The following is a 25,009-nucleotide window of genomic DNA, read 5'->3' on the forward strand; positions in this document are numbered from 1 at the left end:
AGGCCAGAAGGGATCATTAGATCATCAGGTCTGATCCCCTGTGTGCATAAGTCATTGAATTTCATACAGTTACTCTTGTATTGAATCGAACAATTTGTGTTTGACTGAAGCATATCTTCCAGAAAAGCATCCAGTCTTGGTTTCTCCATCTTTTGATGTCTTCAAATCACCACTTCCTTTGGTAATTTCTTCCAGTGGTTAATCACCCTCACTGTGAAAAAAATTGTGCCTTATGAATTTGAACATCGCAAGTGAGTGTCATGTCAGACTGTAAAATCTTTCTCTCTCTCTCAGTCCCTCCTGTTGAAGCTGTTTCACTTTGTATAATGATTAAATATTAATTGGACCAGAGAGAGAGAGAGAGAGAGAGAGTGAGTAACTGTCTGGCAGGAGTGTCAGAACCAGGGAGACCATGGGGTCCATGCCTGCCAACTTTTTAACATGGGCATAGTTGGGAGGGGCAGGTGGCCATGTTGCTCCCCAAAACTGCAAGCCTTGGGCATGCTCGGTGCAGTGTAGGCAGGGGCTGCGCTTCGCAGCGGGGGAGCTGATGATCATGGTGCCAGCCTCTTCCCAGGGTGGGAACTGAGGTGGGTCGTAGTTCCCCCTCACCATGAGGCATGGTCCCTCTTAGTGGCCCTGCTCCTGCTCCTCCTCTTTTCCCCAAGCCCCTGCCCCCTAGCCAGGCTGGAAGCTGGAGCCAGACCATGGTAAGAGCCATCCAGGGAGCCTAGACCTCTTTGGGGAGCCCTGGACCCTGCATCTCTCCTGGGTGGGATGCCGAGGTGCCTGAGAGCAGCCCCTGGCCCATGTCCCTGCCCCCCAGGGCACACCACCCAGGGCAGGTGGAAAGTTCTGGCCTCCCCACAGTGGCCCGGGCTCCCTGGGCAGCTCTTACCATGGCCATATGTGGAAGTCCTTGCAGGATAGAGGTTTAAGAACACATACAAAACAATAAATTAGGGTCACTGATGGGCAAAACAGAGAGAAAGAGAAAGGACCAGGGTAACAATAAGATCACACTCAGACAGGTGAATGTGGATCTCTTACAATAGAGTTTATTTAATTTTTTTATCATCTCACATGCCATGCCAATTCTGTGGGAACAAAGTAATTTTAACCCATAATATGAGGAATGCTGAGGCCCTGGATAATTTATTTAAGAACAAATTATACAGTCTTGATACTTAATCTATTGATTTAATTATCTCAGTACCCTGCATGATTAAATAATTGAAGAACCTAGCAATAACAGTTGTATTTTCACTTGGAACTTTATTCAGTTCACGTATCCGAGATGGAAAAGAACCTGAAGAATGACACTAATCTAGTTAGTGAGAATAACATACAACGGTGCTTCAGTGGAGATTGTCCTGGCAAAGCAAGAAAAGGAAAAGAGGAGCAGAGAGAACTCATCATAGCTCATACTGAAGCTTTACATCAAATTGCCAAAGAGATTTCAGAGCTGAAAACTAACCTTCACCAAAAGTCAGAGCATTTCCGAAATCTAAGCACAGCAACTGAACAAAAGCTCTGGGAGGTTGGCCTTCAGATTAACACCTCAACCTTAGCAATGCAAGTCCTTCGGAAGTTGATAGAAGATATTCAGACCTCATTTAGGTTTCTGAATTTGACATTAGCTGAAGTTCAGTCTGCTGCAGAAGACAGGAACAATAAATACACAGGAGTGTTCCTTAAACAGCTAGAGGTAGGAAGCTACATTGATTTTGTCACAAGTTTTAAGGCATTGATAGGATCCCCCATCCGTTGGCAAAAGAAAAGGTAACAGCTTTGCCGTGTAGATGGTCAGATTGTTGTTCTTATGACAAATTTGGGAATACATTTTCAGAAGGGCAGAGGGAACAGCTTTTCTTTCTACAAGTGCAATTTGTATCTACTAACATTCATTCCCATATTTTTGCACCAGGAAAATGAACTACATATGCAAATTAGACAACTTAGACCTCTTTCTACTTACCTGATTTGCACCTGACCATGAGATAATTAGTGCAATTATCCTAATTTTCATCCACAGAAGGAAGGCTGCCCTGTTGAAAAATTACCCGGTCCCAAAGAGATCATGTTGGCAGGTTAACATTTTGTTCATTTACTTTCATCCCAATGGGACTTAGGCTTTAAAAATCCTGCTTGGCACCTATCTGCATATTTAGGGGCATAAATAAAGACCTTTGAAAATCTGTCCCTTAGGAATGTAAGTCTCATTGAAAGTCAATGGACTTAGCTTTCTAAATGCCTAAACACTTTTCTAAATGAAAGTTATAGTAGAAAGCTCCGAAGTAGAGCTTTGCAAATAACTGATGGAAAAATTTTAAAAAAATACATTTTGGGTATGTTCCGAAATGAAACTGTTTCAAATTTTTTGGCAAACTGAAAATTTGAAAAAAATATATATTTGGAGACAAACAAAACATTCTGTTTGACCTGAAAGGAAGCATCTTGCTTCATTTTCAAGCTTTTATAAAGTTTTTTAAAAATAAAAGTGAATTAAATTTCAAAGTGAAAAGTCATTTCAAATAAAAAAAAATCAAAACGTTTTGTTTAAAAAATGTCAGAACAGGATTTTTTTTCAGAACTTTAGTTTGTTTTTTCAACCTAGACAATTCAGTGAAATGGATTTGAATTCACTGAATGTTTCAGTCAATCCAAATCTGCAGGTTTCAGAGGAAAAAAAGTATTAACCAAAACATTTCACCCAATTCTACTTCCAAGTTACTGGGGCAGTTTGGAAAAAATGTACTAGTGACTACAGTCCTGTACACTAGTCAATATAAAAATGATCAGACATTGACCATTGATTTTAGACAAATATAATGTACCCTTCTTTCTGCAGCAAGTTTTCAAACATAACCATGCAGGTACTGTACTTAACTAAGTGTTAAAGACCAAGGACCAGATTCTAAACTACACCCTTTGTGTAGTCATTCACTCGTGTGCAAAATGAATGCAAAATGCTGCAAAATTATAAGGGTAACACTTCACAATCACTTTCCGCTTCCTAGGCAAAATCCTAAGATGTGGCCAAGATACAGTCAGTGCAACTGAACAGTGGGTGGGGCTTTAAGGCAGCTTTGCATTCCTTCTGTTCAAGAGCCTCCCAGGAGTATGAGCTGATCCCTAGCATAACTTAAAGCAGTTGAGGATCACAAGGACATAGAGGGTATGTTTATGCTGCCTTTAAAAAAACACAACTGGCCTGTGCCAACTGACTTGGGCTCATGAGGCTTGGGCTAAGTGGCTGTTTAACTGTGGTGTAGATATTTGGACTCGGGCTTGAGGTGAGTCTCTAAGACCTTATGAGGTGGGAGTGTCCCAAATCTTGGAGCCCAAACATCTACACCACAATTAAATAGTCCCTTAGCCTGATCCCCTTAACCTGAGTCAGCTGGCTCAGACCAGCCACAGGTGTTTAATTGCAGTGTAGTCATACCCAGAGACTCCCTTTTCCCCAAAATGTCCCCTCCACAGAGTAGGGATGGCATAGAGCTGCTCTGCTTTAAAAAAAAAGAAAGTAATACTCTATATGAAGAACTGAGCCCTAGTTTTATATGGCATTTTGCGAGATAGACTTCAATGGGAGCAGAGTAAGGCCAACGCTGAGCACTTCTGAAAATCCCATCCACCTTTCATTGTGTATCTTGGCCACCTCTGTCAGGTTGCAAAGAATCTGATGTAGTCTCCTAAGAGTTTAAAATAATTTGATACTGTTCTGGGGAAGAATAACCTGATTTAAAATAAGTGAACAACACTCAGATGCATCTGAAGACGTGGTTTTTCACCCACAAAAGCTTATGCCCAAATAAATCTGTTAGTCTCTAAGGTGCCACTGGACTCCTTGTTGGTTTTGAACAACACTGTATTTGCACAAGAAATCCTGAACTGCCAGAAGGTATTATTTCAGTTCTAATGCATCTTAATATCAATAAGGGGCACAAACCTTGCTCAGGGGAATGGTCTTTTCTCACTGGAGTAATTTATTTACTCCCAAGCAGATTCTTTTCTCACTTTTGTTTATTTACCATGTCTATCCCAAAGAATGTAAAAAATAACAATAAAGGGGATTACTCAAATGAGTAAGGTCTCGGACCATCAGTGTTAGAATGAAATACCTAATGATGCTAATATATTTTTACAGGATATCACAAACCTGTGGGATAATTGGTACAACACATCAGCAACCATTGTTACCATAAAACAACAACAAAGCAATCTGGAGCAAGAAATTAAAGGCGAAGTGAAACTTTTGAATAATATCACAAATGACCTCAGATTAAAAGACTGGGAGCATTCAGTAGCGTTAAGGAATATTACATTAGTGCAAGGTAATTTCTGGTGGTTCTTAAAATAAGAATCGGTTAAAATATTTAAGAGTTATCATAAGTGACAAGAAAGGACAGGGATTAAACAGATAAGGGAAGCTATCACTGTAACTGCTGATCCTGTACGTGCTGTTGTGGTAAATAGAGGACATATTTCTCCAGCAATGTCAATTCCCATAGCTTCCAATCCTGCAAACACTTATTCATGAATTTAGTGTTATGCTCATTTGTGTTTACAGGCTGAAGTAGGTAATAATTATTAGCAAGATTACAATTGAAGTAGCAAAATAGAACAATGGTCCATCTATTCCATACCAGCAGTGGCCTATGATGGATGCTTCATATTTGACTAATGAGGCAATGCTACCTCATAGGGTAAATTCATTCCTAACCCTTGCTGATGAACCCTGAAGAATGAGAACTGCTCAGACTTAAGCTGATTCATGAGATGCTATTTATTTATATAAATGTCTATTCATTTTGTGAATCTCACTGATTCGCCATTGTGTTATTCCAGTTTTACATATGTGTAAGTCCTTTGATTTCAATGGTGTTACAACAAGAAAAAGCTGGAACATCGCTGTGATGACTCAGACTCAGAGATTGCTGAAGGCCAGATTCTGCATTGAGAACGTCATGCACTAACTTCTGAAACTTGGCAGACACCCTTTGACTTCAATGGAGATCCACCCACATGCTCCTCAATGCAGGATAATGACCTAAATATCATTCTTTCTGACTATTTGCCAAGGGAACTAAATGTCCATGACTGTCTGGATTTTTTTCTCAATTTTATACTTAAGTATTTTTCAGAGAGTGTTGGTCTTGAATAAATGGAAAGTTATACAATTAAATTTGTAGATTAAAAATGCAATTATAGGCACACATTGGACTGCACATTCTTTTAACTTTACTTCCCATAACTCCAAATGAAGATGATGAGGATAATTGTCACATCAGGATCTGTAAACTGATTGTTCTTGAGAGAGACAATTAATGTGACAATGCAAGAAAGAATTATCAAGAAGTAGATGAAAGCATGATCAAAGAACAAGCAGAAAAAATAAACATTTTTCCAGACTATTTTCTCATGAGATCAAACTTTTTTTTCAAATTCTCACTGAAACAAAAGAAAAAATACTTTAAATTTTTCAGTTTAAAAAAAATCCAAATCTCGATTTCATGTTTCTTGTCGTAACAAAACCACCTATTATGGTGTAACACTAACATGAATAATATAATATGTGCCCATCTAATGGTAATGTTTAGTATTGCAAATGTTTTGTGTTGCTCTGGTTGGTTATGTCAATAACGTAACAAGGTCCTGCAATGATGTTGACACTGTTAGAGCATTAAAGAAATTAGACTAGTTCTTATTGGAACCAGTGTGAGAATGTGCATTTGACATTGCACGCTGCAGGTTCACAGTAGCAAACTGCAGAGTTAATTTAGTCTTCCAAAACAGAAAATAAACCTAACCAAATTAACCCTACAGTTTGCTACTGTGAACCTGCAGCATGCAATGTCAAACATACATTCTCAGACTGGTTCCAATAAGAACCAGTCTAATTTCTTATATATTTATTATTGCAGTTGAGTTATACAAGTATCAGATTTTACGCTGAAAACATATGATAAAAAAGTAATTATCTTCCCCATTTTTTGAAAACTGAACAGTTTGTACTTTTAGAAAGAAACCTAAGCATTTACAATGGAGTAAAATGTTTTTCAAAGATCATGTAGTTGCTTTCCTTCTTTTTATTATATCCTCGCTGTTGAATTCTTTAGGCATCATTTTAATAAATACATTTTATATGTTGCTTTGAATATTGCTATGACAGTGCACTTTTTCACTCAATTGCATAAAGTATCTATGCTGTTTCATTTTCATCCTCTTCCCTCGCCTTTAGTTCTTTTCCTCTGCATTCCACCAAAACATGACCTTCTGTGTTTCAGGAATCAAGGTTTTAGAAACTCCAACCTCTAGGTCTTTGGTTAAGAGTCCTAAATGGGGGCTATACTTTGTTTTCTATCACTTGCATGCAGTAGTATCCCTATCAGTGTTATGGTGGTTGAACCACCACAATGGCAGATTGGTCTTTTTCTGAATATTGCTAATGAAAAATGATAAGCCTATCCTTTCGTGTATGTAATAAATTAATGATTTACAGTAATGGTGTATCATGTCCAATTTTTTTAAAGGTCCTCCTGGGCCCAAAGGAGAGAAAGGTGATAAAGGTGTCAGAGGAGATCAAGGCGTAGAAGGAGTTCATGGGCTAAGAGGTACGTTGGCTGTCATATAATGAATAATCCTGAGAACAAGGTGCACGTACTGGATACTCAATAAAGTCACGCTTATGATCATGTGAAGTCCCAGGTAAAAGGTTAATTGTTGAAATCTAAACCCTATCGTACAGAAAAGATTTGCTTTAAATTCAGAAAATATGAACTATTCTATATGGATTTAGTTCAGATTAGCTTGCTGAACAATCTTCCCAGATGCCTAATAACTGGTGCAACCAGCTTGATAACTGTATGTTGGCGGTATCTATCGCATATTGAACACTTGACTTTGCTTATTTTTTTTGTCTTAGATGAAGATAAATCGTTTCATTTTAAAACCACAAAAACAAACAAAAATCGCCAATAGGCTACATCTTGTGTGTGTGTGTGTGCGCGTGTGTGTTTTAAAAGAAAACCCAACAGATTCGGAGAAATACACTACATAAATATCAGACAGACTCTAGCTGGATTCTATTTCTCTTGTGATGTACTGGAATAGATCTGTTTCAACTCACTGGATGTGAATTTAAATGCTGAGTAGAATACAAATTCACTTTCACCTTTGCTGTCAGCAACTGTATGTAGTTTATTTGGAGCAAGTCTTGGTTTTTACCATTTTTCTATATGTTTTATTTGCTAACATCTATAGCATAATTAATAAACTTTAGAAATTAAAGAAGATAAAGGGAAATATTATTTCCTTCTAAAAGAATAAGAGAAGTCAGCGAGTAAAATAATTGGCTCTTAATTCCTCATAAGTATCACAAAAACCCGGGTAGTGTTTCAAAGCAAGGACTGTATACAGGACGATGTGTTTTTTACTTTGCATATCATCTCATGAAGCTAGAAAAAGCCCAAATATGTAGCACTACATTATTTTCATCATCTTTGATTACGTAAATCTCTTTCCATCCCTGATCAATGTATTGACCAGTCCAAGTTTAATTAGTTTAAAAGTTTAAAAGCAAGAGTTTGGTTCCTGACTGTCCTTCTGATCATTTTGCTTAAGAAACTAATGCATCAGCTGAAAGCCTATCTATGGGGATTCCTTGTCCTTGAATATTCTGCCAGATTAGCTTTATCTTGAAGAGTCAGTTTACATGACTGCACATCTGTGGATCTTGACAATAGTGCATTAATGTCACGAGCAAGGGAAGTAACCAGTATTATATCAAAGTCCACAACCTTTGCTATTATCAAGGCTCTGTCAGCATTTCCATTATAAACTACTATCATCAAAGCTTTGTAACTCAACCATAAAAGGTCAGTCTGGATGACAACTTGCAAATGGTTTCATTTTGGGAGCATCTTTTTCAGCTGTTCCTAAACTTTACGTTTGCAAAATGAAAAGCACCAATATTTTACCTTTTGTTGTTGTTTGTTTTGGTTTGTTTTTTTGGAAGATGAGGGGCAAGGCAAAAGAGATTCTTGTAAATGAAGTGTGAAAATGAACTTTTTAAGTCTCTTAGATTGCACTGATCACACAGATTGGCCTTGGCTTAATTTGGAAAACCACAGAAACAACTACAAATGATACAAAAAGTGTCTTCTGATTATTTTCAACAATAATGTTTCCCAGAGTACTAACTCTGAATACCTGCCTACTTGACCCATCTACTTTAACAATTACAGTAACTTGTTATATGAATGATGTAACAGTAATAATCTATGACTTTCAGTGATGTTAATGGGAGGTCTGCACATGGCTCAAGCATGTTTTATGACTGAATATGTTTACGTGTCAGAGCATGAAAACACCAGTACATTGAAAACTCTCCTACTCCATCTGTACAGTACCTAGCACATTGGGGCCCCATTCTTGGATGGTCCTTAAGCACTACTGTAATAAACATAATTTATAATAATAGTGTTAAAACGTATACCAGTGTTTAGTCCACTAGGTTGTTTTCCGTGGATGTTGACTGATTAATCTCTAACATTATGAAGTACTTTTATCTCTGGCATTTGTAAAAATTGACTTCATTTAAGGAAGACAAAGAGGGAGGATCATTTGAAATTATGGAAGGAAGCAGAGGCAGATACATCATTAACAAGGCAAAAGCAGCTAAAGTCTGTGGATCTTGTATTAATAGGAAGTCCTAGATCTCTTAAAAACTATGGAGCAGGTCATCAGAAAGTGTAAATTTATATAATACTCTGATGTTTTATAGAGCTATGTTGATTTACACCAGCTGCGAATTTGGACCTATGTATTTATTCTGTAAAATGTATTATGAAATCAAGGGTCAGAACCTTCACTGATGTTAACTGGCTTAGCATTATTGACTTCAATGCAACTACACAATTTATACCAGCTGAGCATATGGACCTTGATAGTAACAGCTGAAGAATGTATAATGTGGGAATGATGTAACTACATTTCTGAAATATCTACCAAGACCAAAACTGTTTTCTCTGAAAAAGGAATAAAGGAAATTTAAAATCGGTTCATCTTGTATGCTCTAGCCATTAGGAAGAAAAAAATAATCTTTTCTAGCTATGAAAAACAGGAAATTAAGTTCAGTTAAAACTCACACACCAGTTGACTAACTAGGAACCTATAGTCTAACTTAGTTTGTTAATGAAATCTGCCAGGAACGGGGAGAGCTGGATCTCAGGAACCCATCCTAAACTAAGGTAATCAGGAGACAGCAGAGCTACAAGTTTTTGCAATGTTGAAGAACACAGAGCCAAACAGAAGGAACTCTATATATTTTCCATATATAATTGGGGGAAGAGGGGAGTAATCTGGTGGTTTGCACAGGTAAAAAACACTAGAGAAGAAGGAAGTCATGGAAACAAACATGGCCGTAAACGAATAACCAGAAATGGCTATAACGCTGTCTGAAATAGCAGGCAAGTCTGATATGGCTACTATTCTGACTGGAATATACAAAACAGTGAAGGCCTTAAAGAAATTGTCCACAAACCAGGAGTGATGACCAAACGTTAACATTTTCTTTTGCTGAATGAATGTGATTATTAAAATATTCTATTAGGCATTAATTTAGAGACACTTAAGAGATATTATTATAATTGTTTAAAACAAATTATAAAGGGAGGGACAGAGGTTGAGAAAGCTTTTCTTAAATGTAGAATCAGAATATTAAAATGCAGAAAAATGATAAGTGCATAATGTTGGGAAAACCCTTCAGTGTCTGAAGGACTTGAATCCCTTCAGCAGAGTTTCTTTGGGTATTAATATGGGAATTAATACAATATAATTATCTGATAAGATATTGGACTGTGTACTTTTTCACAGCACATCCATCTCTCTTAAGCTCTAGTGATGAAAGTATGCTATCTAGCCTTTGACAATAAGGCCTGATCAAAGTCCATTATAGTAAATGGAAAGAATTACGGTAGAGTTACAGATCCAAGGAATTACAGACCAGTCAATTTAACTTCAGTAGCTGAAAAGATAATGCAGCAAATCATTAAGCAATTAATTTACAAACACTGAGATGATAATAAGGTGATAAATAACAGTCAGCATGGATTTGTCAAGAACAAATCATATCAAACCAGCCTGTTAGCTTTCTCTGACAGTGTATCAAGCCTTGTAGATGGGGTGGGTGAAAGCGTTAGACATGGTATTTCTTGACTTTAGTAAGTCTTCTGATACTGTCTCGCATGACCTTCTCATAAACAAACTAGGAAATACAACCTAGATGGAGTTACTATAAGATGGGTGCATAACTCAATGGAAAACCTTTCCCAGAGAGTAGATATCAGTGGTTCACAGTTGAGCTGGAAGGTGTCAAGGTTCCTTCCCCACTCTGAACTCTAGGGTACAGATGTGGGGACCTGCAGGAAAACCTCCTAAGCTTACTTTCACCAGCTTAGGTTAAAACTTCCCCAAGGTACAGATTATTTTACCCTTTGCCCTTGGACTTCCATTGCCACCACCAAACGTTTATCTGGATTTATTTTTATTAGGAAAGCGTTGTTTGGAAATGTCTTTCCCCAAAAAATCCTCCCAACCCTTGCACCCCACTTCCTGGGGAAGGTTTGGTTAAAATCCTCACCAATTTGCACAGATGACCACAGACCCAAACCCTTGGATCTTAACAACAATGAAAAAGCATTCAGTTTCTGAAAAGAAGGATTTTAATAGAAGTAGTAAAAAGTAAAAAAGAATCACCTCTGTAAAATCAGGATGGTAAATACCTTACAGGGTAATTAGATTCAAAACATAGAGAATCCCTCTAGGCAAAACCTTAAGTTACAAAAAGACACACAGACAGGAATATCCATTCTATTCAGCACAACTTAATTTCTCAGCCATTTAAAGAAATCATAATCTAACACATATCTAGCTAGATTACTTACTAAATTGTAAGACTCCATTCCTGTTCTGTCCCCGGCAAAAGCATCATACAGACAGACTCTTTGTTTTTCCCTCCCCCCAGCTTTTGAAAGTATCTTGTCTCCTCATTGGTCATTTTGGTCAGATGCCAGCGAGGTTATCCTAGCTTCTTAATCCTTTACAGGTGAGAGGATTTTTCCTCTGGCCAGGAGGGATTTTAAAGGGGTTTACCTTCCCTTTATATTTATGACAGAAGGGCATATCCAGTGGCGTCCCATAGGGATCAGTTCTGGGTCTGGTTTGTTCAATATCTTCATCAATGATTTAGATAATAGCCTAGAGAGTATACAACAGTGATTTTGATCTGTAATATTCAGATTTGCACTAATTCATTTCTCTGGTTTTGCTAGGTTTTCCTGGAGCCAAAGGGGAAGTTGGACAACAAGGTCGTCCTGGAAATCCTGGACAAAAAGGATCAAAGGGAATTCCAGGTATAGTGATTATAGCAAGCAATTAATAGCAATATAGACAAGACATTCAAGTTGAGGTATTTGTCCTGACTGGATTTAAAATGATCCCAGCAGAATTCTTTGATAAGATCAGACCTGATCATTCATCTCAAAAATATCTCTCTCCTCAGGATGGATGGCAAAGCTTAAGTAACTATGGCCCTCAATTGCACAATGCTTTCCCCTCCTCTAGTCAGCTATAAAATATAAAGTACTATAAAAAGAAAGATCATGGGGCATACTACAGCCCTGAGCCATCTGATTTACACCACTCTGGCAGCACAAAGTGGGTAGAAGGCCAACTTAAACAGCTGTTTGGGGATTCCCTCAATGTAGGACCCCTGTACGATAACTAACCGCTTCTTGACATTTGTATAAGGGGCACATCAGTGACCCTGCTTTGGTTTGGAAGGGGTTAAAGGGCTGCCCCGGGGAGCCAATCACAAGCAGACTTGAGGCAGCCAATCAGGGCCTGACTGGGTCAATATAAGAAGGGCTCCTGGGGAGAAGGAAGTCAGTCTTGCTGTAGCAGTGGAATAAGAAGGACCTAGCTGTCTGGTGGAGACAGGGATACCTGGAACACAGCAGTACTGAGAAAGGGCAGGCTGAGCTGGGGAGCTCTGGCCTGGTGACCTCCCGGGCTGAGGTCTTGCAGCAAAGCCTGAGGAGGTACTAGGGCTGCAGGGAAGCAGCCAGGCCAAGAAAATGCAGCAAGTCGATGAGTGGCAATTTCAGACTGCAGTTTGCCCCTGAGAGAAGGGGCAATTTCAGACTGCTGTTTGCCCCTAGATGATGACTGGCAGTAGCCACTGAGGCAAGGTGGTATAGGGGGTTGGGGTTCCCCTGGGAGGGGAGACCCAGTGTGTGGGAGGGCAGCATCCCAAGGTAAGGAACTCTGAGGTCCAGGAGGCACACGGGGCCAGAGGTGGTGGAGACAACAGGACAGGTAACTGAGGGTAAGAAACCAGCCAGAGGAGGGCGCTCCTGAGCTGGATGAGCTAATTCCCGGAATGACCAGCAGGAGGCACCACTCCGGTGAGTGCTCTGCCTTACTACATGTAGACAATTATGATAAATTAGGTACTGTTTCCTTTACACCACAACAAGTCACTTCATATAAGAAATGACAAATAGCACAGTGAAGGAAAGGGACATTATAGAAAAGGGGAAAGAGAATTACAAAAGAATGAAGAGGGAGAAAGAAAAGAGCCACATAAAAAGGAAACAGAAAGAATCAGAACTATTTTTTATTTTAATTTTTTGGAAGCTGATTACTTTTTTATTTGTACATAAAACTATATGCACTAGTACACTAAATACTAATGCAAGCCATTATCATATGGACTTAGTTGAGAATGCTGCTCCATAAATACATGTACATGGAGCCAACAGGAAGGTTGCTGAGTTTGTTCATCATTTCTGAAAATCAAGTCACTTATTTTGGTATCTAGAAAGGATTTAGGAGGTTAACTGCAGGTTCCTATATTTGCACTTCTCAAGTAGGCATTTTTGACCACAAGTTCACTGGAAATGTGGCTAGTGTTATCCACAGTTATGCATTTATTTTGAGGGATTTTTTTTGGTCACAATGTTATTTTGAATGAATTTTTATCTTTAAATTTAATTTTCTTAACATGCAGTACCAATATTCACAAATAGCTTCCCTGTTCCTGAGAAGTTTTACACGTAAATTAAATCATTGTAGAAACTTCAGGAAAATCAAACCCAGAAGAAACCAAATCACTATTGTACACTAAGGATAATCCCCAAAACTGAAATTGCTCTGTCAGTAGTAGGGTGTGGGTGCTTGGCCTGAGAGCTCCCCTCCCTAAGAAAAAAAAAAAAAAACATCTTTTTTCTTCAGATGTTGTGGATGCTGTGGGTAGAGTGAAAGGGAGAGATGTACTCCAATGTAGCTTTACCTGGGTTGCAAACCAAAGTTATCTCCATCAGTGTAAGTCACTATTTTACATCAGTGCATCATGTCTGGTTTTTCACTGGTCAGAAAGTCTGAGTCTACAAACAGCCAGAAAAAAATATCAGAGGTATGAACCGTCCATTCAGCCTAATGAGGTATTACTGTAGAAACTTACTGCCATGTCAAGCTCCTCTGCAACCATGTGAGCAGAAGACTCAATTGGGGGTGGTGTGGGAGAGCTTTTGATGCCACTAACCAATGACAGTGACTCTGCTGTGGAGGTATAGTCTTTTGCACCCTCAGAGTCTTTTGCATAGGTGGGTGACCGTTAAGTCCTCCTTCTCTGGGACTGACTTAAACCTGTCTAAAGAGAAGCAATGGTAGTCTGGGAAAGGAGGGAGCTCCAGTCTCCTCTAAGAGGATTCGTGGTAATATCCTGATAGCTGTGCAGAGAGCTTTTCCTGGTGGAACGGGGGCCATACGGGCCCACAGCGAGTGCTATGTGGGGATGTACCTAGGGCACCAGATTGACTTACTCAAGTCCTGAGAGCTGGTAAAAAAGTCCCTTTCAGAAACCTCCCTTGTTTGACCCTCTCAATGAATTTTTCACATAAATATTGTTACTAATATAGGTCTTTTTAATCTTCTCCACACACACAACTGATTTAGGGCCAAAAGGGGAGAAAGGAGACAAAAGCGGAAGTAGCAACACCATTGCAATATGTAAGTAACACTTAAATAGTTATTTGATTTAAAGAGCATGTATTTTTCTGTTTTTTTCTCTTTACTTAACTTGGTAAGTGTTCTTGTAAGAAAAAAACGTGCCGCTGGGCTTAATGTGGGCAGGCAATATGCAGGCTTCTACATGCAAAACTCTGGCTCTATAACGTAGTCCTGACCTACAGTGACTCCATTAATCCAGTACCGACCCTTTCTGGAACAAAAAAATGTCAAAAAGTGTGTCAAACTGTTTTGTGGCTTTAGTCATATGGATATCCACCAAGATCTACACTCGGAACGCTGAGCTCCATTCAGTTGGAGCCTACATGGCAGATCTCAATGGAACTGAACACAATAGTTTATTTATTTAGTGTTCTGTGTGAAAAAAACCTTTGAGCATTGACAGAAAGATCCAACAGAAATAACTGAGAAAAATAAAATGTGATTAAGTTAAAATAACAGAAAAGCATGGAATTTTAGTCATTAGATGGTTTGGCAACTGCTGCTAAAGAGTAGGTAAGAGTGAGGACTGATGATATTGTTTCATACTAAAACCATTGATCTCTTTCTGTAAGATTCTCACATTATCCAAATTGCAAACGTGCAATTTTTTTTTTCACCTGGTGTTTGGGAGGTTAAACTGCACCTATGGCAGTTCTCTGGGTGGGAAATCATTGTATTTATTACCAGGCTTACATTACTTTGAACAAAGGCTCAGACTAGTATTCTGTTTGCTCTAAATAAAAGTTGGTCAAATATCAAGTACAAATAATATGCCAGATCCCACGCCATGACAGAAATGCTTCTAAATCACCTTTATAAAGTGGCCTGTCCCTGTACCATGTTGGCCCCACAGTGCCAGTTAGCGCAATCCGAAGATTAGGAGCACATGGCTATAAAGGTTTATAGAAATAATGCAATCAAATACTGAAATGAAATTACTCAAGTAGAATTTTATTTAAATGCAGAAGCTTGTTTCACCCTTAAGATCAAACACCAATTTCTGTTTCCTTGTAGAAAGCAAGGAGAACTACCGGCACTTTCCTTGCTGTCCATTTTTAAACAAAGATAAAATGAGATTCAGTGATAGGATTTTTTTTTTAAATCCCCAAGACAGTTTAAAATAACAAGAGAATGAGAGACATTCAGAATATAAGCTGTGGTTAGTCAAATAAGACCACACATTCCACTCAAAAGCATAAAGTTAAAGTGATTAAGAGCAATCTGTACTTCTGTTCATATTTCAGCGACTGAGAATCAAATGGTGGAATACAGTCTATTTTGAAATATAACCATACTCTTGCACTGTAGTGCAAACGTCAAATATAAGCTTGTAACATTGCAAAATACCTCTCACCCCCCACCTGTTTCTACAAGGATTTCATTTCAAGCAGAAGGGCAATTTTAAACCTTGCTTTATTTACTCAGATTGCTTACCTTTGTAAAGAATATACCCACTCAATTAACAACAAACCTCCACAACTAGCTCCTATTGGCCGGTTTACTGTACAGAGGATAATTCATTTACGCCATCTGGCTGGAACCTCTAACCTACAGTCTCAGTAATGGGTCTTGCCTAATTTATTTTCAGGGTCAGTATTTCCATGATGTAGATTCAGCAAGCATAGCCTTTGTTTCTCCTTGGGCTGACAGGTATGTTTCTGCACAAGAAGTCTGGAACCTCTCGCCCAACTGGAAATGGAGCCTTTATAGCTAGTTAAACCAATCCACGTGTCAGCCAAGCTGTGCTCGTTGCAGGATGAGGTTGAGGGTGGGACAAAAGTACGTCACTTCTGTATTCCTCCAATCCTTGTGTTTGCAGGGAGCGAGACTGTCCGCTGGCATAAATTAGAGGAATCTTAGTACTTAATACTGTTTTAATTGACTGCTTACCCTAACATCAGCAGGGGCAATTGTGTCAGCCAGGGATCACCAGAACCCAGCTCCTCCCTGCTCTACATGTCATCTATACTGACAGGGGTCAGAAGCAGGAGGCAACCAGTAGTTACACTAGCTGCATTGTAGACAGGGATTCCACTGCTGGGATCCTGTTTGTGCCACTCTGATGGCACAAAATGTCACAGTTACAGAGTAACCTGTCCCCTTCCTAGTCTCTCTGTGTACACCCTTCATGCCTCAGGCTTTTACCTGTCTGAGGGTGGAATCACACAATTCTACTCTGAGATCAGGCCCTGGACTACAGTTCCTGGTGTATCTATAGTTCTTACCCTACAGGTCCAACTGAATTCAGACACCTGCAGTTCTTCCTTTCAAGAACCAGTGAGCAGTGGCATCTAGTGAGAAAACAGCCTTCTTAAAACAAACTACAGTTTGTGTTCACAGTAGGAACAAAGTATTGAGAGAGAATTTTAAAAACAGTCTATATGCATGTCTATCTTACCCACTGGCTTACCATCCTCTGTCGATAACCTAGCCAGGCCTAACTTCTTCAGACACTCCCAGTGGGTTCCAGTGTCTCTCTGGCTCCCCGGAACAACTACCTCGCTCTTTCTTCAGAGTTCCTTTTTTAAACTCCCCCATGGTATTCCTGGGCCATTTCCTGTCTGGGCATGTTCTCTTTACAGCTCTCAAGCGTTTGCAGTGAAATGGCTTATCTTGTTTTTTTTGTTCCCTCCTGCTTGTTTTTTTTTTTTTCAGATAGCCCTCCAATATATTCATACATAAACAGCCCAATAACCAGGCCAACATACAATACTCATAAATTATTACAGAGCGGCTCCTAATCTGTCACACAAAGTTCACATAATGTGGTACATGATGTTGTCCTCATTTTGGTTTTGGCTTGTATAAGCACCCTGCACTCAGAACTTTATGAAATTCTTAGATCTGCAAAACTGGGCTGGCAATCTCATGTGAACAACTTTTGTCATAGACCAATCAGAAACAATCCGTAAAGACTGGAAATCTCAGGGGGACAAGCCTGTTCTTATGCAAATCCAGCCAAAGTTGATCTGGAGATTGAGAGAGATCAGACTTTGCCCATGGTATTTTGTTGCTTCCAATCTGATCTCAGCCAAAACCCATAAGTACAAAGCTAAAATAAATATTAAAAAGTTAACCAACATATCTGAAACTTCCAAAAAAAAGTTCAATTCAGATTTGGAGGAAAGGTTCCTGGGGAGGGACAGGAAAGTCCTTTAGCCATTTTTGTTTCCCCATCCTCAATGCAGGCTAATGTGTCATAAGGCTAAGAAGTGACTGTTCAGTATGACATAGAACATTAAACAATAAACCAGAACTTGGAAGCAAGAACACTGAAAATGTAGGAGTCTAACCAAGGTCATTTGAGGAAAAAAACCCAAGAGAGAGGTGACCTCTGACGTTAACAGTAGACCTCTTACCAGATCACAAATCCAGGTGTCACAGTCTGAGTATTAGAGTAGACCTTATAAATAAAGGGGTGGGGGAGTTGTGTGTGAGCAAAAGACCCTGAACAGATTTCATAGCAGAGGGCAGAAGCCATCAACAGAGGACAGGACAAAAATGTCAGACTAATAAAACAAAACATTATTGTAAACACAGGATAAAACATGATACCCAAAAACTGCCAGTGAGACATCTTATAGATCATGGGAGCGGTATAAGAACCTGAAGACAACAGAAAAATAAAACATATTGAAGATGTTACACTACAAGGAGATTTAGGGACCTCCAATATCAGGGTGTTTGTCAAAATTGAAGTAGTTTGTAATTCTGGAATCTGAACAACAGAAGGGATTCTTCTTGCCTTTTAAAGGAAAGCTTTAGTGATCACTAATTAGTTTTAAAAAAGGAGTACTTGTGGCACCTTAGAGACTAACAAGTTTATTTGAGCATAAGCTTTCGTGAGCTACAGCTCACTTCATCAGATGCTCACAAAAACTTATGATCAAATAAATTTGTTAGTCTCTAAGGTGCCACAAGTACTCCTTTTCTTTTTGTGGATACATACTAACACGGCTGCGACTCTGAAACCTGTAATTAGTTTTAATACTTTAGATAAATAATTACTAAGAGCTAGATCATAGGTAGGAAAGGGAGTGCGGAGCTGCCCTCTGTGCTTGCGTGGCCCATATAAAGGCTAGGTAGAATCCCAGTCCCTCCTTTCAGGAGAGCACAAGGACTTCTCTTTAATGTGTGGAGCAGAACAGGGGAGATAGGAGGGAGGGAGAATGGGCAGACTTCAACTGGACTCCTCATGGGTGCAGGAATCTGGCTACACAAATCTGATTGTAGGACTGGGGCCTTAGTTAGCAACAAACAGCTCACATATCAAAAAACACAATCCAGGTTTTTTTAATCTCTGGATTTATACATATACATTGGGGGAGGCAGAAGGTGAGGATCATCAAGTCACAGCATTTTTGTTAACCTTTTATTTAAGCACCTGATCCTAGAATTGATCCAAATTCAAACCTCCATAAACTGCTCTGGAAGTTCTGTGCAACATCTGATTTCAGATTTGGCTGTGTGTATTTCCTTGTTTATTTTTTATGTATAGTTCAATACCAAAATATTAATAATCAAATAAAGGAAAGTATGTAATTAAAATATGGTCTAAAAGAGTTTAAATCAATTTGTTTGCAATGCAAAATGTTATCCTGAAAAATGCAATTACAACTCTGTTTACAAGTCACTAGTAACCTTTTTATTAAAATCTTTAAGAGTATGGTAATTGGATGATTTTCTTTCACAGTATGGTGGTGGGAAAAGTCACTAATTCATATCCTGCAGTTTAATGTCTGACTTGTCACCTCTCTGGAACATGCACTTAGAAAATCTCAAAGTATCTAATTATAGCACCTGCCTTGTTCAGTGTTTTGTGATCCATATACAAATGTCTCGACTTGCTGCGTAAAGAAATCTTCAAAAGAAAAAGGGTTTAGGGAAAGCTTAAATCAGCATCCTTTGGTTTCTTCCATGCTGTGACATTTATCTATGGAGTTAAGTCATCACACAGTAATAGCTTAGCATACAGCGTGGGCTAATTCTATATTTAGTGATGCCATGAACTAATAGAGAGAGATTCAAATACTTAGAAAAAGTTGTTGACTGATTTGAATGACTAAAGCTTATGTTTTCACAAAGGTTAACAGGAAGATCTGTGCTGTTATAGATACCAAATCCCAGTTCCATTTAAATTTTAATGGGGTAAGACGAGTAGATCCTACCTGCAGAGGGGAGCCGATTTTGGATGAGTCACCCAGTTCTTCTGAGACCTGTTTTAATCATAGAATTATAGAATATCAGAGTTGGAAGGGACCTCAGGAGGTCATCTAGTCCAACCCCCTGCTCAAAGCAGGATCAATCCCCAATTAAATCATCCCAGCCAGGGCTTTGTCAAGCCTGACCTTAAAAATATCTAAGGAAGGAGATTCCATCACCTCCCTAGGTAAAGCATGCCAGTGTTTCACCACCCTCCTAGTGAAAAAGTTTTTCCAATATCCAACCTAAACCTCCCCCACTGCAACTTGAGACCATTACTCCTTGTTCTGTCATCAGCTACGACAGAGAACAGTCTAGATCCATCCTCTTTGGAACCCCCTTTCAGGTAGTTGAAAGCAGCTATCAAATTCCCCCTCATTCTTCTCTTACGCAGACTAAACAATCCGAGTTCCCTCAGCCGCTCCTCATAAATCATGTGTTCCAGTCCCCTTATCATTTTTGTTGCCCTCCACTGGACTCTTTCCAATTTTTCCACATCCTTCTTGTAATGTGGGGCCCATTGTAGTGTAATGTCACCTTCAACTTTATTCTAGTTCATCCAGTCCACTTAGCACAACATAATCCTGGAAAGATTCCAGAATGCGCCTAAAGGAAGTGGAGTAGCAGCGCCTGTTCCCCTCCAACTTCATGTGCCTCACTCTAGAAACAAAAATCCATATGATTTCCATGAAACCAGAAATAAAGCCTAAGACTTGTAGTGATTTACAGATGTCCAGATAAAGAACTTGCTTATTGGTTGGAAGTGCACATGGACCTTCGGGTCAGCATAAGACTGGAATTCCTCAGGTTCATTTTTCTTAGACAATGCCACAGACAGACTAGTATCCAATCTCTTTTAACCACATGGAAACCATGGGTTTCACCTGGGCTATCTCTGACCCCCATGCTCAGATGTCTCTCACATTCTGGATGGTTTGCAGTCTTGCATGAAGACTCTATCATCAAAAAAGATGACCGCTGTATACAATAGATAGCGGCCACAGGACAGATTCTCCACTGCCTTGAACCTTGTGTTGGCATTTATAGTCTAGTTCAAAACAGTCCAATATGATGTAATAACCAGGAAAAGCCTTACTAAGAAGGATCCAGTGATGTGAATGCAAGCAAAAACCTTGAGCCAAGTCATCAGTTAGTTACAATTGAACTGTACTAGATAATATCTAAAAAGAAATTGGAGCAAGTGTAAGAGAATTAGATATGGAATGGCCAGCTAAGCATGTTTGTAACAATGGGGACATAGGTTAATGAGTCTGCAGCCAGCATTTTAAAGAGACTGTGTCACTTTAAGATTGAAATAGAAACTGATCACAGGTAAAGACTCTATGGGCCTGATTCTCCTGTGTTATAAAGCATTGGGTACAAAGGGAATAACTATTACTGGAGATTTAACAGCGTAAGCAAGGGGAGAATCTGGCTCTGTGACTGAACAGTGGGAGCTGATAGGCTGCATATTTGGGATTAAATAAAACGGTTGTATTTGAGGAGCGTTGCATGAGATTCCTTTTATACCATTTACATGGCATATGGCAGGAAGCCTACACAGTGATAGTTTACATGCACAGTGTGGCTGACACTAAGGCAGGCTCCCGGCCTGCCCTGGCCCCACACCACTCCCGGAAGCAGCTAGTGCTTGCAGAGCAGGGCAGGGGTGCGTTGGCCCCTTCCGGGAGTGGCATGGTGATGGGGTAGGCAGGGAGCCTGCCTTAGCATCAGCCACGCTGTGCTGCCAACCAGGAGTCACCGGAGGTAAGTGCCTGAGCCCCCTCCTGAAGCCAGCACCCTGAAACGCCTCCTGCACCCCACGCCACAGCCCTGAGCCCCCTCCCAGAGACAGCAGCCCATACCCGCTCCTGCATCCCAAACCCCAGAGCCAGCACCCCCACCCCCTCCTGCACCCCCACACCCTGCCCCAGCCCTGATCCCCCTGTCCCAGACCCATCCCCCTGTACCTCTTGCACCCTAACACTTTGCTCCAGCCCAGAGCCCACACCCCGCACTCCCCTCCCACACCCCAACACTCTGCCCCAGCCCACAGCCCCCTCCAGCACCCAAACTTCCTCCCAGAGCTTGCACCCCTCACCCCTCCTGCCCCAGGCTCAGACCAGAGCCCCTCCTACACTGCGAAACCCTCAGCTCCAGCCCAGAGCCCACACCCCCTCCTGGTGAAAGTGAGTGAGAGTGGGGGTGGGGGATGGAGTAAGTGGGGTGGGCCTTTGGGGAAGGGGCGGGGTCTTGTAGAAGGGGCAGGGTAGATCTTGGGTTGCCCTTAAATTCAAAAAGTGATCTTGGACGTAAAAAGGTTGGAGACCACTGGTTTACATTATGTCTACCTTTAAGCAGTATTATCAATCTCTCACTTTTATGAGCTGAACGGATTTACGGCGCACATGCTTCTATCTTTTATGAGTAGATTGGAATATTATGAGATGAACCATGCTGCAAATACCCCTCCTTAACGGCATGCTAAAGATAGATGAATAGGCCCACAATGCTTCATAGTAAAATAATAATTCATTTTGGTTGAGTTAATGAGGTGGTTTCATAAAACAGATGCATTATCCTCAAGATGATGTTCTGAGATTCCAAAGAAGTCATCTCCGGCAAAAACATTTTTTTCTATAGTGTTTCTAAAAAAAAAAAAATCCAGCTAAGAAAAACGCAGAACATATAGTAAATAGAAGGTCCCCAGTACTCTTCACTGTTACTTGAAAGTATTAACCCTAACATTAAAGAACAAGCACTGTGTGTTAAATAAATAATAAAAAAACCTCCAAGCATTAATGCTCATATGAGGATCACTCTCAGCTTTGGCAGTGTCATATCATGCAGTAAGTGAGGAAGTGTCTCAGGAGGTAGCTATTCAGGGCTTCTAGTTCAAGACAAAAATTGTGAATTCCACCTATAAGCCAGAAGGAAGCCAATGCAGATCCTGGAACACTCATGTGACATGCAATGTGGGAGGCACTGCTTACCACAGCTGCTGCTTGCACCATCTTCAGTTTCCAGCTGGATTTAAGGTGTAGGTCTGGGTAGAATACAGTGCAGTAAGCTATCTTTGTGAGAAAAAAGCATAGATAATGGTAATAAGGTCTGCATGCACAAGAGAGAGTTGCAAGAATATCGGGGGGGGCGGGAAACAGCTGTGTTGCTGTTTGCTGTTACCTGATCTAACAGAAGTTGGGAATCTAATCAAACCTCCAAATTGTGAACACAAACACATACTTGTCATGAGAAGGGCAGAAATAATCCTTAGCAAGGGATTTTCTCTCACCTATGCATTTCACTTCTGTCTTATCTTGATTAAACCTCAACCAGTTAGCATTCTCATCTGTGCCTAGTCTCTACAAGACACTGGACAGGAGGCTAAGCTGCACCTACAGACAAAATGGAGACCAGGAGCTGGGCACCAACAGCATACTGAAAACATCATATTCCCCATCTCCTCACTCACCCTTTGAACAGCCTTATATTGCACAAGATGGGTAGCAAAATGGAACCCAGGGAAAGCCCAAATGAGAGCATCCTGAGAGGGGGAAAAAAAGCCATTGCACAAGCCTGGTCTATGGGACTACTCAGACAGGAAGGAACAGAACAACAATGTCCACTGGTGAATTGACAAAGCCTCATAGATCAGCAGCATCAAAGGCAGTTGACAGATCTAATAGTATGGATACTTGAACTACACCAATTGCAAGTAGCTCAACCACATACATAGTACTGTACCCAAATTAACAAAGATCATGGAAATCCATTGTAAGAAGATTAGCAAGAAGCATTTGCAATTCTACATTTTCATCGGCAAATGGTGATGTCATACTTTACACTTCTATAAGATTCCATCCAAGGACTACAAAGGCATCAATGATTCAAATTGCCCAGCAACTCATTGAGTTAGGCAAATATTATCCTTCATTTTACAGGTTTTGAAACTGAGACATAAAGAGGCTAACTGATTCCCCAGTGTCACACAGTGAATTTCAGGAGCAGTGACAGCACCCCCAACTCCTGACCTCCATGCCTGCATTCTAACTCTTTATTACATATGACTGAAACCCACTGAAATATTCCCTGTATGAATCATGGTATCAAGTTTGTATCTAATCAGACCCTACCTTTATTTTCTCTGCTCCAGCTTCCAGTATTCAACTTGTAGGAGGACATGTTCCTAATGAAGGTAGAGTGGAGATTTTTCATGCTGGAGAATGGGGTACTATCTGTGATGACCACTGGGATATTCGTGATGGAGCAGTGGTCTGTAAGAGTCTGGGGTATTCAACAGCATCTAGAATTCACAGTGGTGCCTATTTTGGACAAGGTACTCAAACAAATTTTTAAATTCATATAGTCTAGGTATCCTTTATATCTCCCCCCCATGCACCCTCCTGCCCCCGAATCACAGCTAAAGCTGGGTAGCTAAAGAACTGTTTATGGAACAGTAGCAAGATAAGATACATACAATTAATTGGATTTTCAAAGCCATGCTACTGATTTTTAGGAAAGTAAGTTAAAGGGTGCATTTAAAAAATAATGATAAAATAACTGTTTTACTAAGAGAAAAGGACAGACAAGTAGAAATTAACCATCTGTTTTATCTACAGCAGGTTAAGTAGTCAGTCCAACCCACAAGGAGTATTCTCCGAAACATGGCATTTTACTCAATGTTTTGATTATATAAATAAACTTTATAATTATAACTTATATTTAAAGTGTTTATTACAATTATATAATGCATATTGATGTGATCAGTCATATAGATAAGTTATAATGTAATTATTGTCACAGTATCTGAGAGCCTTTCAAAGAAATCACAACCAAAATGGACCAGATTTTAAATTATTTTCTTCTCTGCTGTTTCCCCCCCCACCTCCACTGCCCAGGACTACTACTATTTCTCTCTCCCACCACACACACACACACATATATGTGATAGATATAATTTGAACAAATCCTTGTACGCCTAGGAATCTATGGAGTTTTTTTTGTGATCTTCATGATCATCACTCATGACAGCCACAGAGAGAGATCAAATCCTCAAGCTCCAAAACCCAAGCACACCACTACTTAAAATGAAGAAAATTTTCCACAGTATAGGGTCTATGACAGACTTTCTCAAATCCTGACATCACTGGTGAAAAGAAAAATATATGTTTCCAATAGTGAAGCTAAGCTTCATAGTGGGTACCAAGTGGGTCAGTCATTTCACAACCAAGGTAGTGTGCTCTGTATAAAGAAACCTAAATTAATTAGACCCATTGCAATTAATACCCAAAATTTTAGAACCATCTCCCAATCAAAGAATATTTTCCAAGTTTCTGGATTTTGGATGTCAACTTAGTTTGGTTATAGGGAAAAATAGGTGTCTTTAAATACTTTAACACACCCCATTTTACCAATTTTACTGGGATATTTATTTAATCTGTGGCATTTTAAATTAAGTCAAGTGTTATATTTAACTATGTTATACCCACCATCAATATTCCTGGTTATTATATATAAGATGTACAAATATTTAGTTTCATGTAAGAATTATCCTTCTGAAATATATATGAGATAAATTATTCTTAACATTGCAGGTACTGGTCAAATATGGATGGATGAAGTTCTTTGTTTTGGCTATGAAACCTCTGTTGAAAATTGTATATTTAAAGGCTGGGGTGTGACAGATTGCAAACATGATGAAGATGCTGGTGTCACTTGTAAAGTTTAA

General features: G+C 39.7%; 1 protein-coding gene across 1 annotated transcript; it reads left to right on the forward strand.

Annotated features, from left to right (window-relative positions):
- The first annotated feature begins 1,297 nt into the window (after window positions 1-1,297).
- Window positions 1,298-25,009, forward strand: MSR1 (macrophage scavenger receptor 1). The gene is made up of 7 exons (XM_073343193.1): window positions 1,298-1,708; window positions 4,118-4,340; window positions 6,540-6,620; window positions 11,340-11,420; window positions 14,026-14,079; window positions 23,435-23,617; window positions 24,876-25,009. Exons 1-7 carry the CDS (start codon window positions 1,298-1,300, stop codon window positions 25,007-25,009), a joined length of 1,167 nt encoding a protein of 388 aa, XP_073199294.1.

The sequence above is a fragment of the Lepidochelys kempii genome, chromosome 4 (genome assembly GCF_965140265.1).
Source record: "Lepidochelys kempii isolate rLepKem1 chromosome 4, rLepKem1.hap2, whole genome shotgun sequence".
Taxonomy (NCBI): Eukaryota; Metazoa; Chordata; order Testudines; family Cheloniidae; genus Lepidochelys; species Lepidochelys kempii.

Excerpts from the sequence above, each read along its gene's own strand:
- MSR1 (XM_073343193.1), top strand. The coding sequence starts at position 1,298 with ATGGAAAAGAACCTGAAGAATGACACTAATCTAGTTAGTGAGAATAAC. Across the intron at positions 14,080-23,434 it reads TAGCAACACCATTGCAATAT|CTTCCAGTATTCAACTTGTA; the intron begins GTAAGTAACACT and ends TCTCTGCTCCAG. Across the intron at positions 23,618-24,875 it reads TGGTGCCTATTTTGGACAAG|GTACTGGTCAAATATGGATG; the intron begins GTACTCAAACAA and ends TTAACATTGCAG.